At 48.6% G+C, this 15,390-nt stretch overlaps 1 protein-coding gene across 1 annotated transcript in view; it reads right to left on the bottom strand.

Moving 5' to 3' along the window:
* Positions 1-14,797, bottom strand: part of efna5a (ephrin-A5a) — a gene marked incomplete at both ends in the record, with an annotated part of 46,787 nt that extends 31,990 nt beyond the window's left edge. Inside the window, one exon of the mRNA XM_084442340.1 lies at positions 14,673-14,797. Coding sequence (XP_084298466.1) covers positions 14,673-14,797 — 125 coding nt within the window. The remainder of the gene's footprint in view (positions 1-14,672) is intronic.
* Positions 14,798-15,390: the final 593 nt, after the last annotated feature.

Genomic DNA, 15,390 nt, shown 5'->3' on the forward strand with positions numbered 1-15,390 from the left:
AACCTGCTTTCCCATGAAGGTCTGGTTCAGCAAAGTGCTGCTCACCACATTCCTGGCTAACAAGACAGGGCTGTGATTGGGCAGGGGAAGGGGGGGCTGGAGGGGAGGGGGGGGACCAGCCCCGGGGGAGAGACGGTCTTAATTGCGTCTGATTTACATAGCCTATCGGATGTCATACAGCTTGCATGTTTGCTCTGAGAACGCCAGCGCTACGGGACGCCCCGGGCGTGTCGGAGGGGCAAGAATGCGATCGGAACATTGAGCGGTGTGTGGGTGATGGTTCCCCTGGCAAACACACACCCTGCTTCTGATGGTTCCCCTGGCAAACACACACCCTGCTTCTGATGGTTCCCCTGGCAAACACACACCCTGCTTCTGTTATCAGCTCTGCCTCTGGGCCATTATGTCATCTGCTTGAGAGTTGGCTAATTGGCGCTCTAAGCCCTGTGATGTACGGTGTTTATAGAGCTATTACCTCAGACGTACAGTAGATGGGCTGGTCCCAGGTCTGCTTTAAGGACACGAGAATGTGTTTCTCAGCTGGGAAAACACCTTGAGGTGAAAACAAGACTTCTAATTTCAGATTGTGGACCACACAGCACCAGGGAGCGGAGCCAAGGAAGGAAGCCCATCCTTTAACATGTAGTGAGTCAGAAGTCCTAATTGGTGTAGCGGGCCGCTAAGGTTTCCTTTGAGCATAAAGACTCAGAGAGAAGAGCTTCGGAGGGAACGAGGCAAAGAGTCCCAGAGGATCCTCTGCCGTTCCACTGGAACGCTTCCTGGTAGAGCGAGGTGGGCGTGGCCTCTCCGCCGCGCTAACCTCAGGCCTCTGACATGACACAGCCATGAGGTCAGAGGAAGAGCTCCGGTTCTCTCCTCTGCACAAAGAAGCCATTTTTCACTCTCCCCCGTGAGAACGGCCTGGGAATAATGAACCTTCGGGTATCACGTTCGCTTTCACACGCGTCAACCCCGTTCGGAGGCGCAACAAAGGGGCGGGCGGAGGAGGTCTGGGGGGGCGGGGCCCCGTGGGGCGCTGGGGCCCCGGGGTGAGAGGAGTCGTGGAGGGGAGGGGAGGGGAGGGGCGAGGTCGGGGTGAGTGTTGGGGCGGGGAGATTATGGCTACTGCGGAGCCTGCTGCAGACTGTAATACAATTGGGACTAAGCAGAGGGATGAGGGGTCACTGTTAACATCCCCGCTGCACTGACTTCACAGCTTCACTGATGATTAATCACTAATTATGATCAAACGGGTGATTAAGAGAGGATAAACGTACAACATGACTCGTTTGGCGGCGTTCCCTTTGTGTGTGTGTGTGTGTGTGTGTGTGTGTGTGTGTGTGTGTGTGTGTGTGTGTGTGTGTGCGTGCGTGCGTGCGTGCGTGCGCGTGTGTGTAAACCTCAGTCTCCTCTCAGTCTGCGGACTAATTTCCCCAGCAGATTAAACGAGCCAGTCTGTCTGCCTGTCTGGGCCGGAGCGTGGTCTCGAATTAAAGTCACCCAGCGTCACTCGATCATCCGAGGGGCGACGCGCTCGGCATTACGGTCGCAGCAGCACAATTTGAGAGGATAAATATCACACCAACGCCACCGAGGTGTGACACCGACGCGTTGGCCTCCGGTTTGACACCCAGGCTGGCGGAGGGGACAGAGGGGTGGGCGCCGTCTCCAGGCCCACATTCACGTCCATCAGCAGAGGACTGGAGGGACGATTATACGAACACAAGACACTAAAGCCCGGTTTATACTATAGACGACAGGCTCATAGACACACATAACATAACACAGTATTAATTAGGCTTAAACTACACCATGAATTGTATTATACTATACATTTTATAGTGGCTATAAATTAGGTTTAATTTATATTGTTATGCTACGTGTGTCTATGAGCCAAGAGGCGTGAACAATAGCTTGTCTTCTACAGTTTAAACTAGGCTTAACGCCCACGCTGGACACCCCACGCTGCGCAGGTCACTCCCGGGTCGGGGGGGGGGGGGGGGGGGATGACATCAGGAGAGAGCTAGTACGGGGGTGGGGGGGTCTGAGACGTTACCCCCGGCTCATATCTGATATCAGCCCAGGAGGGGGAGTCAGCGCCTCCATGACAGAGGCGGCGGGGGCGGGGCGGGCGAGAGACATTCAGAGAAAGTGAGGAGAAGAAAAGAGGCAGGGCAGTCCCGTTTCCAGCAGGGGAACCTTCTCACATTCACTACACATTTCCAGCGTGTGTGTGTGTGTGTGAGGGTGTGTGTGTGTGTGTGTGTGTGTGTGTGTGTGTGTGTGTGTGTGTGGGTGTGTGAGGGTGTGTGTGTGTGTGTGAGGGTGTGCGTGTGAGGGTGTGTGAGTGTGTGCGTGTGTGAGTGTGTGTGAGTGAGTGTGTGACAGAGAGAGGGAGAGAGAGAGAGCGAGAGAGAGAGAGAGAGAGAGAGAGAGAGATAGAGCGAGAGAGAGAGAGAGAGCGAGAGAGAGTGGTACACAGCTCAAATACTGACTCAATATGAACGGCCTCTGCGTTCTGGTGGTTGTTTGCCCAAAATAAGCCGGTGTTGCCATGCATCAGAAAAAGAACCGCGCCTCCTGCCAGGCACTCCTGCCATTGGTAGAGAATATCTCCCTCATGGCCTATCTGCCACAGTCTTGGTTATCAGGACTAATCCTCCAATAAAAACACAGCTCCCAGCTGCTCTACGCTTCATTGGTTGACTTCATGGCTCTGGCTCAGTCCTTATTGGTGGGTCTGTTACTGATCACACCTCCTGCTCTCTCTGTCTTCAGATACCATTTGCATAATTCTTATCTCTTTCCTCTAGCCTGGAGGATGGGTAATTCTAAATACTCTAGGATTCAAATTACAGAGACAATGGCCGCCCGGTGGAACAGGCCTCTGAGGTTTAGACCAGCATCACTAACTCTGCCAGCTACACCCCCGCTGGAAATGCTACACTGAAATTATTAATACAATTATCTAGATCTTCTACCAATAAAAGTTAAAGTTAACTTAAAGGGCTTTGTCTCACTTATTTCCATGCTTAATCCAAAAACAATGGAAGAATTCAGCAGAGTTGCTCAAGGTAAAGTATAATTGTGGATAGAATTAGTAGGCAGTTAGTATCCATCCCATTAGTAGCGTATTTCCCAGCATGCAGCTGTGTTGCTGGGCAGACTTCAGCCCGGGCCCCCAGCATGCAGGGCGTCCTGGGGAGCGGTAGAGACGTGAGGCCTCGCCCCCCCGAGCCTCGCGGGTCCAGACCTCAGCACAGCGTCTGCGCCGTCATGTGACCTCACAGATCTCAGGGACTCTTGTTCTTTCCCACTTCATTTTTTGAGACACTCAAATAAGCAAAACTAAGCGAAGGAGCAGAGACAGATTTGATGGCCGTTATGAAATTGCCACGTTTGGATTAAAGACCCATTCTGGACGTAAAATTCAAATTCCCTATTCATAAAATGCCATTTTCATGCTGAATGACGCACACATTTTGGAAGTAATGTCCACATGACTACATTTTACACAGAATCTGAGTTGATTCAACAATATCAGACAGATTATTTTTCTGTACAGTGATTAAGTGACTAAATGTCTTGTGTTATAGATTTTACACAACTACAGCACCAAACAAACACCTTAATACCTTTTTTATTTGTACAATATGCAATGGAACATCTATTAATTTATCTATCTACCAAGAAGCACTAAAATAAGAGGACATGACGGAAGGGTAATATCAGATCATACTAAGAATACATGATATACAGGTTTATGATGTTTATGATATTGTATAAAAATTACATATTTTGGTTTAATAACATGTATACTGTCTATAGATTTATTATTTAAAATTTTAATAATAAAATATTCTACAGAAAAGAAACACATATTTTACCTCAAGCAGGCCTAATGGTTATATTTCGGAAATTCTGAGGTAATCTGAAATTATTTTAACAGTAATTTAAATTAAATATAACCAAAACTGAGAACACACTCCATTTAAAACAGTCAATACCTTTGTAATAGTTGATAGTGATGTTTATTTTTCTGATACCTTATGCACTGTTTTTATTATACACACAGTAGTTAATGTGTTATTATCTATCCTATAGCTTTTGACAACTTACAAATACTGTTTACTGTGAATATGCTAAAAAAAACCTAAAAAAAAACATTTTTATGTATCTCTCTCCATCTATATCTTTGGTTTATTGATATCTCTAACTTATTTAAATGACCTTTGTGTCAACCACTAATGTGCATGTGTTCCCACTTTAAAGGAAAATGTTTTCCATAAACATTGGCAGACCAACATATGAAAACAGTAAATTGTGCTAAGTATCTGTAGTGCTGGTATACGAGCGCTACCTGGCTTGGTCTACAGTCGGCTCTTAAACTGCTCTGTCCAGGAGAGCACTTAAAGGCCATTGAGCTGAAGCTATGGTCATTAAGATCATAAAACCCTTCTCATAAATATGTTTTATTTGTTTCCTGAGTGTGCCTGCTGCTTGGGTTTCCATCGGAAGTCTTTCCAGCCCAGCGGTCATATCTGTCTCCAGACGGGCTGCATTCTGTTAGAGAGCAGTACTGTAACTGGCTCACTCACTACTCTGCTCCTACGCAAATATGAGCTTTTTCCTTCTATTAAGCTACTGTTTCCTACAGTGTGTATAATTATATAGAAAGCAACTATGACAAGTTAGGTAATTTTTCATTTAAAAAATCATTATTTGATGGTCTTAACTATTCTGATTTAATTGGTACAGAAGTTTTGTACAAAATCATATTTTAACCAAACAATCAACAGCAAGTGGATCACAATGTTATCACGGTGCTATTCCACTAATGTGTAATTGAGTTAAATAATGAATATTATTATCCAGGTCTGTATTCAATATGAATGTAGTTAATTTAGAAAATATTTTTCACTTCCTATTGCCCATCACCTTTTTACTTCATACAAAGTAAATAATATTACAATATAATTGTATTATAAACCCTTTCATATCTTCACGTTCCAAAATATTCTCATTAGTCTTGCTAGTATTTTCTTGTACAAAAATGCCCCGACCTATCTGAGCCGGTCTCACCACCCGAGAATCAGAAATCAGAAAGAGAAACCGACTCTACCCCAGCTTCAATACCAGGAATGCAGGTTATTTTAGACGGGGTATTTTATTTTAGACGGGTTTCAGGGTAAGTCCATCTTTTTCTCCACCTTTTGTCCTTTTTTCATGGGAGTAGTAAGTTACTTTGAAGCGGGACAGGACAGGTTATTTGTGACCTGGGCTTATTGTTTAACAGACAATGCAGGGTTGTTTAGCCATTAGCGTGTCTTTATAGAGGCCCGTCTAGGTGTGATATACACCCTGTCAGAGATACCGCCCAGATTACCCCTGAATCTACTACAGGACAAAGGAACAAAGATCTTGGAGAGAATTCCCTTTGAGAAATGTGAGGTTCCAGACTTTATCACCTAGCCAGAATGACCAATAAAATTCAAATACCTTTAATAATACATTACATCTAACATGAAAACTTTCATAATACCACAAATGATCTGGTTCAACTCAATTTAGAACTAATAAAAAAGCTAACTGAAGCCACCCTGCGCAGAGAAGGACTAATGGTGGTCTATACTGTAGCTGGTCTGTTAATTCATAGGAACGTAGTATTCTGCTCCAGCTAAGACATCTGATTGGTGGAAAGACCTGAGCAGTGATTGGCTGGGTGGTGACATTCTGAGTGGACGCGCGGAGACCTGTTACTCTAGATGCCCTCCCCTCATCCCCTGCAATGTTTGCGGCCCCGCGCACGCGATCCCTCACTCCGCCTGGCTGCACCCTCTCATCCTATTACTTCTGCTATTCTAACTCCTCTATCAATTATGCACTAGAATAACGGAGGCCTGCGGAGCCGGGACGTCCAGGGAGATCATCGGGTCGGGCGCTCCGAGCGTCTGCCCGCGTGTTCCCCTCGCGACGCTGCTGGGAGTGATATGGCTGCCAGGGTCCAGCTCACCCAGCCCCACCAGGGCACGGCAGCCTGGCTCAGACACCACTGGACGGGCAGAATAAACACAGCGTGGGGGGGGGTTCAGACGTAGCTGCGGTCAGGACAGCGTTCCGTCTGGAGCCCTGGGCTGGGAGAGCCTCTCATCTCCTCACTCTGATGCTTCAGGATCTACTGTTGACTCACTAGCCCCCCCCAAACCACCACCACCACCACCACCCACACCCCCTTAATTCCCCAAATTTCTCACAGTTCGCTAACTGCTTTTTGGCATGGTTTGAGTCATTAGAAAAGTAGGTTAATCATGTCATGGGGGGGGGGGTGTAGCCATCATAGTAAATTGAAAAAGGGGAGGGGTCTGTTCAGCATATGATTCGCAACTGACTTTTTTTTCTTCTGAAAACAAAATGGAGTCGAGTTTAGAAATGGCGGTCGATTTCCCGTCGCATCTCAAGCCTCAGAGGTCGAGCTGGAGCGGGACGCCACGCCTGTGAAACCAGACCAGCAGTCTGAGATTTCAATCAACTTTCCCACTTTCCCAACTGGGTAGATGATGAAAAAAAATCCACCAACATAAAAAGAAACACGGATGAGAAAGAATGTATGAAAAACGGAGTGAGACAAAATGTCGACCCTCGCATTAAAGTCACGCCGACCTGACCTGGATTCCTCCTGCTTGCGTGTGAAGGTTTGCTGTCCAGGCTCTACTGTGAGATCGCAAACAGCTTCTTAATATTTCATGGGTCCCAAAGCACCAAGTGTGCTCCATCCAACAGGAGAAACGCTCCGTCTCCATGGGCCAGAGAGACACACTAAAGGGCTCACAAAGTCACACCAAGTTCACGACAGGAACGCACTTCTAACACATCAACCCACTTGTTTTTTTGTGTTGATAAGCAAAATCCTGTTAATCAACGCCCTTTTCCTAATTAGTCCATGGGTGAATGAAATGCCACAACCACAGCTTCTAGCAAACACTGTTCACCAAGACATGTCTCAGCATGCTAGCTATGTAAAACAATGTTCAGCAAATAACCCAAGAATGCCACTCTGTTCTTTACAGAGTTTCCTTCAATTTACAGTTAAAAGTATTCTACAAAAACATCCACACATTAACAGTCCTACCTAATAAAAACACAACTCTTGCACACATAGCCTTGCACTTAAGCTCTAGATTACCCTCTTAGTCGCTTGTTTACAGAGGAGATGCACTTGTGAGTCCTGGTGAATAGTAGTACTGTGTAAGAAGTCACTTTGGATAAAAGCATCTGCTAAGTGACTGTAATGTACTGGAATGTAATGAAATGTAAGAAAAACGTATGATTGGAAAAGTCTGAAGCAATCACTTGTGAAACGCCGTTCAAACAACACTCCTCTTTTCTCCCCCAGCTGTATAAGAGCTTGATAGTCAGCCATCGGAACGGGGAAACTGTGCCTCACAGGGATGAGAATATTTGCTTTTCCTGTCGTTTCCAAAAGCCACACTGACCCATACAGAGTTCCAGAAACATTACTGGGAATGGAATCACAGTTGTTTTATACAGTATCATGCATGCTTTTCCGGCCAATTTGGATTCATTTGGAACAGTATATATATATATATATACTAACTATAACTATATATATATATACTGTATACATTAAGGCCTGTAAAACACAGCTGCTCCTGCCAGCTCGTCTGATTGCTGCCAGTCGTGTGCCAGGTCTGGTACCAGAGACCAGAGACCAGAGGAACCAGTCCAGGTCTGGTACCAGAGACCAGAGACCAGAGGAACCAGTCCAGGTCTGGTACCAGAGACCAGAGGAACCAGTCCAGGTCTGGTACCAGAGACCAGAGACCAGAGGAGGAGGTCCAGGTCTGGTACCAGAGACCAGAGGAGGAGGCCCAGGTCTGGTACCAGAGACCAGAGGAGGTCCAGGTCTGGTACCAGAGACCAGAGGAGGAGGTCCAGATCTGGTACCAGAGACCAGAGGAGGCTCATCATTAGCTCTGAAACGCTGCGCTGCTCCAGCTACCAACAACTCCCTTCTGACCTCATCTAGGACTCATGTGAAAGATAGCAGAAGACAGTCTGTACTAGGACCGACATCTCGGACGGGCATCTAGGACCGGCATCTAGGACCGCCATCTACCCACCATCTAGGACCGCCATCTAGGACCGCCATCTAGGACCGCCATCTAGGACCGCCATCTACCCACCATCTAGGACCACCATCTAGGACCACCATCTAGGACCGCCATCTAGGACCGCCATCTAGGACCGCCATCTACCCACCATCTAGGACCACCATCTAGGACCGCCATCTAGGACCGCCATCTAGGACCGCCATCTAGGACCGCCATCTACCCACCATCTAGGACCACCATCTAGGACCGCCATCTAGGACCGCCATCTAGGACCACCATCTAGGACCACCATCTAGGACCGCCATCTACCCACCATCTAGGACCACCATCTAGGACCGCCATCTACCCACCATCTAGGACCGCCATCTAGGACCGCCATCTACCCACCATCTAGTACCACCATCTAGGACCGGCATCTAGGACCACCATCTAGGGCCGCCATCTAGGACCGCCATCTAGGACCGCCATCTACAGTAGGACCACCATCTAGGACCGCCATCTACCCACCATCTAGGACCGCCATCTAGGACCACCATCTACCCACCATCTAGGACCACCATCTAGGACCACCATCTAGGGCCACCATCTAGGACCGACATCTAGGACCACCATCTAGGACCACCATCTACCCGCCATCTAGGACCACCATCTAGGACCACCATCTAGGACTGACATCTAGGTCTAAACAGGCACTCCTGTCAGGGAGAACACAGAGAGAGAGAGACAGAGAGAGAGAAAGAGAGAGAAAGAGAGAGAGACAGAGAGAGGGACAGAGAGACAGAGCGAGAGAGAGAGAAGGACAGAGAGAGAGACAGACAGACAGAGAGAGACAGAGAGAGAGAGAGAGAGAGAGAGAGAGAGAGAGAGAGAAAATTCTATACTGATCATTTGAATTATCTGCTTTTTTTCTCTTTTTCTAATCTCCATCTTTTCACCAACTCTGCTGAGTCAATTTTGCTCTCCATTTATTCCTCCATTTAAAGTCTGGAGTGCAAATGCATCCTTTATCCCCTTATTTCCCAGAGAATGGTCTCTAACAGGAATCATCCTGATCATCACACCGTGGTAGAAAAGTGGTATTTTTAGCCTCGCTTTCTCTCTGGATTCAGTACATTTTAGATTTTCATTATCTTGTCCTTGGGCACCTGCATACATTCCAGGTTCATTATGTTCCTTCTATGCTAAAGTGTGCAGTAATAGGGAATCCAGATAGGCACTCACACTACATGTACTCTGCTAATGCTGGTGGACTGCGTGTGTAAAAGGGGGTTGTCCGTATAGTCTTCCAGCGCGCCCCTGTGTGTCAGGAGGCCAGAGGACTGTTTAGGAGCTTTTACAGACAGGTCCAGGGGGTTTAGAGCAGTCATTAGGGGCTGGGGCTGATTAATGTGAATGGTCAGGCAGCCCTGGCTTTCTGAGACAAGAACAGAGAGGGGTGAAGGGTCCCACAGGAAGTGTTTTGTGTCTCCACACAAAAGGAGGCTGACCTCTTAAGCCCCTTAGAGCCTCTTTGCTAATACCCTCACCGGTGCCTACAAAGACACAGGGGATGCCATTTCACCACTCACATTTAAACAGCATTCACCAAAAAAGCCCCACCGAGATTAAACCTTTAAGAAACGGCAGATAAGTGAACCTCTGAGCTCTGGAGTGAGACTGGGAGATTAGACCTGGGGTTTGCGCTTTAATCCGTTGACTGGCCGCATATGAAACGAAGGATGCAGAGTTGTAACAGCATCCAAAATAGACAAACAAAACGCATACAAATTCACAGAAACAGCAAAACTGCATTTTCTATTCACGTTGAAAGGATTGCTACAGAGGGTGTTCAACATGGAGTATTCCTGCAAGATAATGGGGTTATCGACAATAACTAGTAAGACGCCCTCATATAAACCCTCCTCTATAGAGCCTGTCAGTCAACTTCTGGACGCCTGATGGGAACATTGTGTTAGTTTGAGCTGAGAGAGCTACGGCAAGCGTTCGGGGTCACATAGCAGTGGGACCGGCTGCTTTCCTCCACAGGAACCCCATTTTCCCAGGACAGACCCCCTCTCTCTACGCCTGCCGGAGTTCACCAGGACCCAGGCCTCAGTTAGGGGCGTAGACCTGGTTTCTGACCCCGTCAGGGGCGTAGACCTGGTTTCTGACTCCGTCAGGGGCGTAGACCTGGTTTCTGACCCCGTCAGGGGCGTAGACCTGGTTTCTGACCCCGTCAGGGGCGTAGACCTGTTTCTGACTCCGTCAGGGGCGTAGACCTGGTTTCTGACCCTGTCAGGGGCGTAGACCTGGTTTCTGACCCCGTCAGGGGCGTAGACCTGGTTTCTGACCCCGTCAGGGGCGTAGACCTGGTTTCTGACCCCGTCAGGGGCGTAGACCTGTTTCTGACTCCGTCAGGGGCGTAGACCTGGTTTCTGACCCCGACAGGGGCGTAAACCTGGTTTCTGACCCCGTCATGGGCGTAGACCTGGTTTCTGACCCCGTCAGGGGCGTAGACCTGGTTTCTGACTCCGTCAGGGGCGTAGACCTGGTTTCTGACTCCGTCAGGGGCGTAGACCTGGTTTCTGACCCCGCGCAGGGGGCCCGGGCCCGGCGCTACCCCGCGCCCCCTCTCTCCGGAAGCTTCTCTCACTGCTGTGACCGTAAGTCTCGCTTCCATTGTGTGCCCCTTCCCCCTCCAGAGGGGCCTGCCACATCCACCTTCCTCTCTCCCTCCTCCCCACCCTCCTCTCTCCTTCCCTCTCCTCCCTCCTCTCCTCCCTCTCCTCCCTCCTCTGTCTGTCTCTCTGTGAGAGCATGCATAGTTAAAAGCCGGCTACGAGCTGCTGAGGAGGAAGGAACAATAGTGGCCTTTGAGCCGGGCCGGGCCGAGGCTGGGAGGGGGCTGCGGTCCTGAGACCCAGTCAATATTTGGACGTGGTGCTTTTTGTGCCCGTTTTTAATCCAAGCAGAAGCGAGCAGCAGGGAGCAGGGAAGGCTGAGGGGGGAGAACGAGGGTAAACACCCAGAACAATGACCCACAATGCCTCTGGGAAACTATCACAACATCACCTCGCCACAAACTGAGAAATGGTATATTGTTTCTTAAGTGGAGATTAAAAACGAGCCTGAGTGAGGACGGCGCCCGGCGGGGGTCGTTTGGCTCAGAGAGGAACGGACCTCGGGGCCGGAGGTCGAGGCTCGGAGAGGAACGGGCCTCGGGGTGGGGGGGCTACGGGCCAGAGAGGAACGGACCTCGGGGTGGGGGGGCTACGGGCCAGAGAGGAACGGACCTCGGGGTGGGGGGGGCTACGGGCCAGAGAGGAACGGACCTCGGGGTGGGGGGGGCTACGGGCCACAGAGGAACGGACCTCGGGGTGGGGGGGGCTACGGGTCGGAGAGTGCGAGCGTGAGGCGTGTTTTCTGATCACCACAGAATCATCAGTCAGACCGCATCACACAGCTCCTCTGAAAAGGACATCGCAATTTTGATCACCGCCGGATTGTAACCATAGTTACCAAAAGCAGTGGGCAGTCAAAAAGTCTTCCGTTTGTCTTAGAGAGAAATATGTCACATCTGTTGTGGAAAGCTTTGAGGGGGCATTATCAGGGATTAGACTCGGCCCCTGGGGTGACACCGCTCTGCTAGAACGCTGGAATCCCAGCTGTCAGGTCGTTAGTCCCACCCAATGAGACTCTTTGATGAGCAGGGGTATCGGTTTCCATGGCGTCGGAGACACAAACAGCGGAGAGATTAGTGACGGACCTCGGCCCTGATTCTCAACTGATCCCGCCTATCAGCAACACATAAACACCTCGGCCACGGCGATGGTGGCACGCGGTCCAAACGGACCCGCCAGGTTTTAATGAAGTAACTTTCAAACTAAGTACAGTCTGAGCAGCTGATTCTCTAATGGGCGACTCATTAAAGAGCAGCAGTCACAGCACGGCTTGTTTACCTAGTTCCTTCAATTCCTTAATTACACTGTAAGACAGGGCGGGGGGATGGGGGCATGACTGACCCCCCACTCTCTATTATCTGTTTGCACAGCGTTCACACACGCATGTTAACCTCCATCCAGCCAATCACACTATTGATTCACTCCACACATCGATCGCTGCTTCAGCTACTGTAATTAGGGCGGCACAGCAAAACATAGCAAATATGTTCTGTTCACAACTACGATACTAGCAAAACACTGTTCTGAGAATCATTACTTCCATTGTGCCTCGGTAGCTTTGTGAGTCCTGGACCGGTGACTGTGTGTCGTTGAAGCACTTCATTTTCATTTAATTAAGGAGCTTATAATGACTAGAGCTCTCACTGGCGCTGATTGAGGCAACGCTACCCCGAGTACGGCTAAATCATTTCCGTGGTCACACTCCTCTGGCCCTGATGCCTTGGATTCACACGGTTTAGCCGGCAGCACATCAACAAAGTCCCTCGCGGCGAAGGAAGAAATTATGGCCGATGTTTATTGGCCACAAAATGAACCAGACACCTTCAGCCTTCAGACAATAAAAACATGTGGAAATATATTAAATATATAAATATATTCACTATTTCCATTTCTCACAAATCACTTCCCATTTCAATTCCAGACCCCTGTAGGGGATTTCCTGAATGGTTGAGTGAGGACTGCGCTACACTGGGGCTGTTTCTGTTCTATGGTCACAGAAATGTCGCGGACCAGGGGAGAGAGAAGTCTCATCTGGAAGTTGTGGCTCTTGCCCAGCGGGGTCTTAAGTCCCATCAATGAGCATGGTTCTATTACCCAGCAGGGGCCCGGGGCCCATGGTCCAACCCAGAGCGTGGTTATATTCTACTGCCGGGTCAGGGGGCCCTCGTCCGAGCGGGACGCTCTGTTACATTATACAGTGGGGTCAGGTTTTGGATCAGGCCCATGAATGAGAAAGGAGACAGTCATTTAGAGTTACTCATTTATTTACCCGAGGAGCCCTATTCTCCTGAGACAAAACCCCCAGCAGGGGGCCGTGCCGGGGCGTCACGGGGCCTCGGGGCCAGGCCTGCTGCCCTGGCGTTAACCCTGACTACAGGGTCCTCTGCACTGCTCCGGGACGGCTAACCCGGGGCCCGCTTGGTTACTGGCGAGTGTGTGACCTCAGCATGTGTGTGTCTCTCACAGGGCCATGCACCACGCTGAGCCTGGGCCACGGCTGAAATGCCCCTCAGTGGACCCCTCATTGTCTGCCCCAGCGTGGGGGTGAGGGAGGGGCAGGGCACAGGGGTGGGGGCATGGCAACGAAGGAGAGGGACTTGGGAACTAAGGGGAGGAAGCTTCTGAGGCAGGAGGACGCTGGAGGAGGCCGTGAGACTGCCTGAGGAAAAATCCCCTCTCCCAGATAAGTGATGGCGGGACTGGACTCTCCTTCTGCTTTTATCACCGGTTTGTTCACCAACGTTTCCCGGGTCATTTCACAAACTGTGCCTCCGGCGCAAAGCACAAATGAGAAACAACATCATGCAAAGTCACACCAACAAAAGAGTTCCTTATCCAAGCGCAAACCGAACCGATTTAGTTTTTACTCGTGCTGAAAGCGCTGCCCTACAGTACCAGGTCAAACCTGGCAATGCACACATCTGTGATCTGCATTCAAACAGGGAGGTACACTCATACTGAGAACTATTTGCTGACGTTCAATCCATTCAGGCTGGATAAGTGAATCACCAGAGTTTACCCAACATTCAGGGTTATATGAGATGAAAAAAAAAAGTTTAATTTGCATGAGACAAGCCGGGACTCATTTTGACCATTGAATTGCTCACATGATTCCAGATTTATTTTCCCTTGTGGTTACTAATTAGTAGGCTAACTTATAAAAACAAAGAGAGACAGTAGGTGGTAGCCTAGGCTACATCTCAATATTTTGAGAATTGTATTACAGGCATAATAAACCATTTACAACCGGGCCTACTGTGTTTATGTTTATCTAACTGGAAGGTACCATTTTAACCTGAAAAGGCAACGTTTTATAACTGCCTATAGCCTACTTTGCTCCAATGTCATGTTTCAGTTTCATACTTTGCTCCAATGTTATGTCTCAGTTTAACATAGAAATCAACAGCAGACTCTATCTATCTATCTATCTATCGATCGATCGTGCCCACGCAGAAGAAGTGGACGCAGTAACTCTCCCACCCGGCGGAGTCTTTTTTCAATGGAAATAATTTTCGGTGATCTATAAACTAAACCGGGAATAATGTAACCGCCATCTCTCGGCTTCAGAGTAATCACGCCTGGTGAAGAACAGTAGGTCCTAGCCTATTAAATAGGAATTTAAAACCTTTTTGTAGCCTAAATGTTTGCGATAAGAATTCAATAAATTATAGAGGCTACTGTCTGGCCATTGATCGATTCAGAAGAGAACTGAAGATGTTTAGTAACATTTACAATTTAAAAAATGTTCATACAGCGTTAGGGTCAGCGGACCATCCGCCATCAACCAACGGCAAAGGGTGAAGTTAGGCTACGCGTGAAGTTGGTGGCCCGTGATCCGCGGACAGAGCTCGACACCCGGCGGGCTGCGCTTGACACTCACCTGGGGTTGGTGCGGTTCCAGTACACGGCATAGCGGTCGGACACCACCTTGGAGGCTGGCTCCTGGCCATACACACACATCCAAACGACGAGGAATATGAACAGAATCATTTCCACCTGCGGCATTGCTCTCAAACTTGGACACGCCAAAGTCCCTCTTATAATGCGGCTTTTGATGCGTTGAAATCTTCAAATGAATAGGCTAAATGAAATGATATTCACATCTGAAGGCCTTTTAAATCACAATTGCTTAGTGGACTATCCCAGACAGGCGTCTTCTACGGCTACAGACTTTATGGGCATATAAGGTTTAAGGCAGGTAGCCTAATGCCGTCGGAAGAAAAAAATCGGCGTCCACTCTTTCTTGGCCTTTGTGGGTTAGCAAAAAAAAATGTAAAAACGATGCAGAATTAGGCCTATCTCAAATTTGAGTCAGTCCTTTGAAATAAATATAATTTCAGTCAATAGCCCGCTCCAGTCATGCTCACTGCAACAAGCGCATCCTTTTCAATCGCGGTCAGTGTGTGGCATCACAAATATCTATTTAGAAAAACCTGTTTCTTCTGTAGTGCTTTAAATATCACTTTTTAGCTGATAAAGTAGGGTTTTCTCCAGTTCAACTCTTTAGTTTCTGTAAAGCAACGTGGCGTTGAATTATTTTGTCGAAGAATTAACAGCATAGACTAGGCTAGTCCATTATATAGATCTGGTAAAACATT

This window comes from Borostomias antarcticus (assembly GCF_949987555.1).
Source record: "Borostomias antarcticus genome assembly, chromosome: 8".
In the NCBI taxonomy this organism is placed as follows: Eukaryota; Metazoa; Chordata; class Actinopteri; order Stomiiformes; family Stomiidae; genus Borostomias; species Borostomias antarcticus.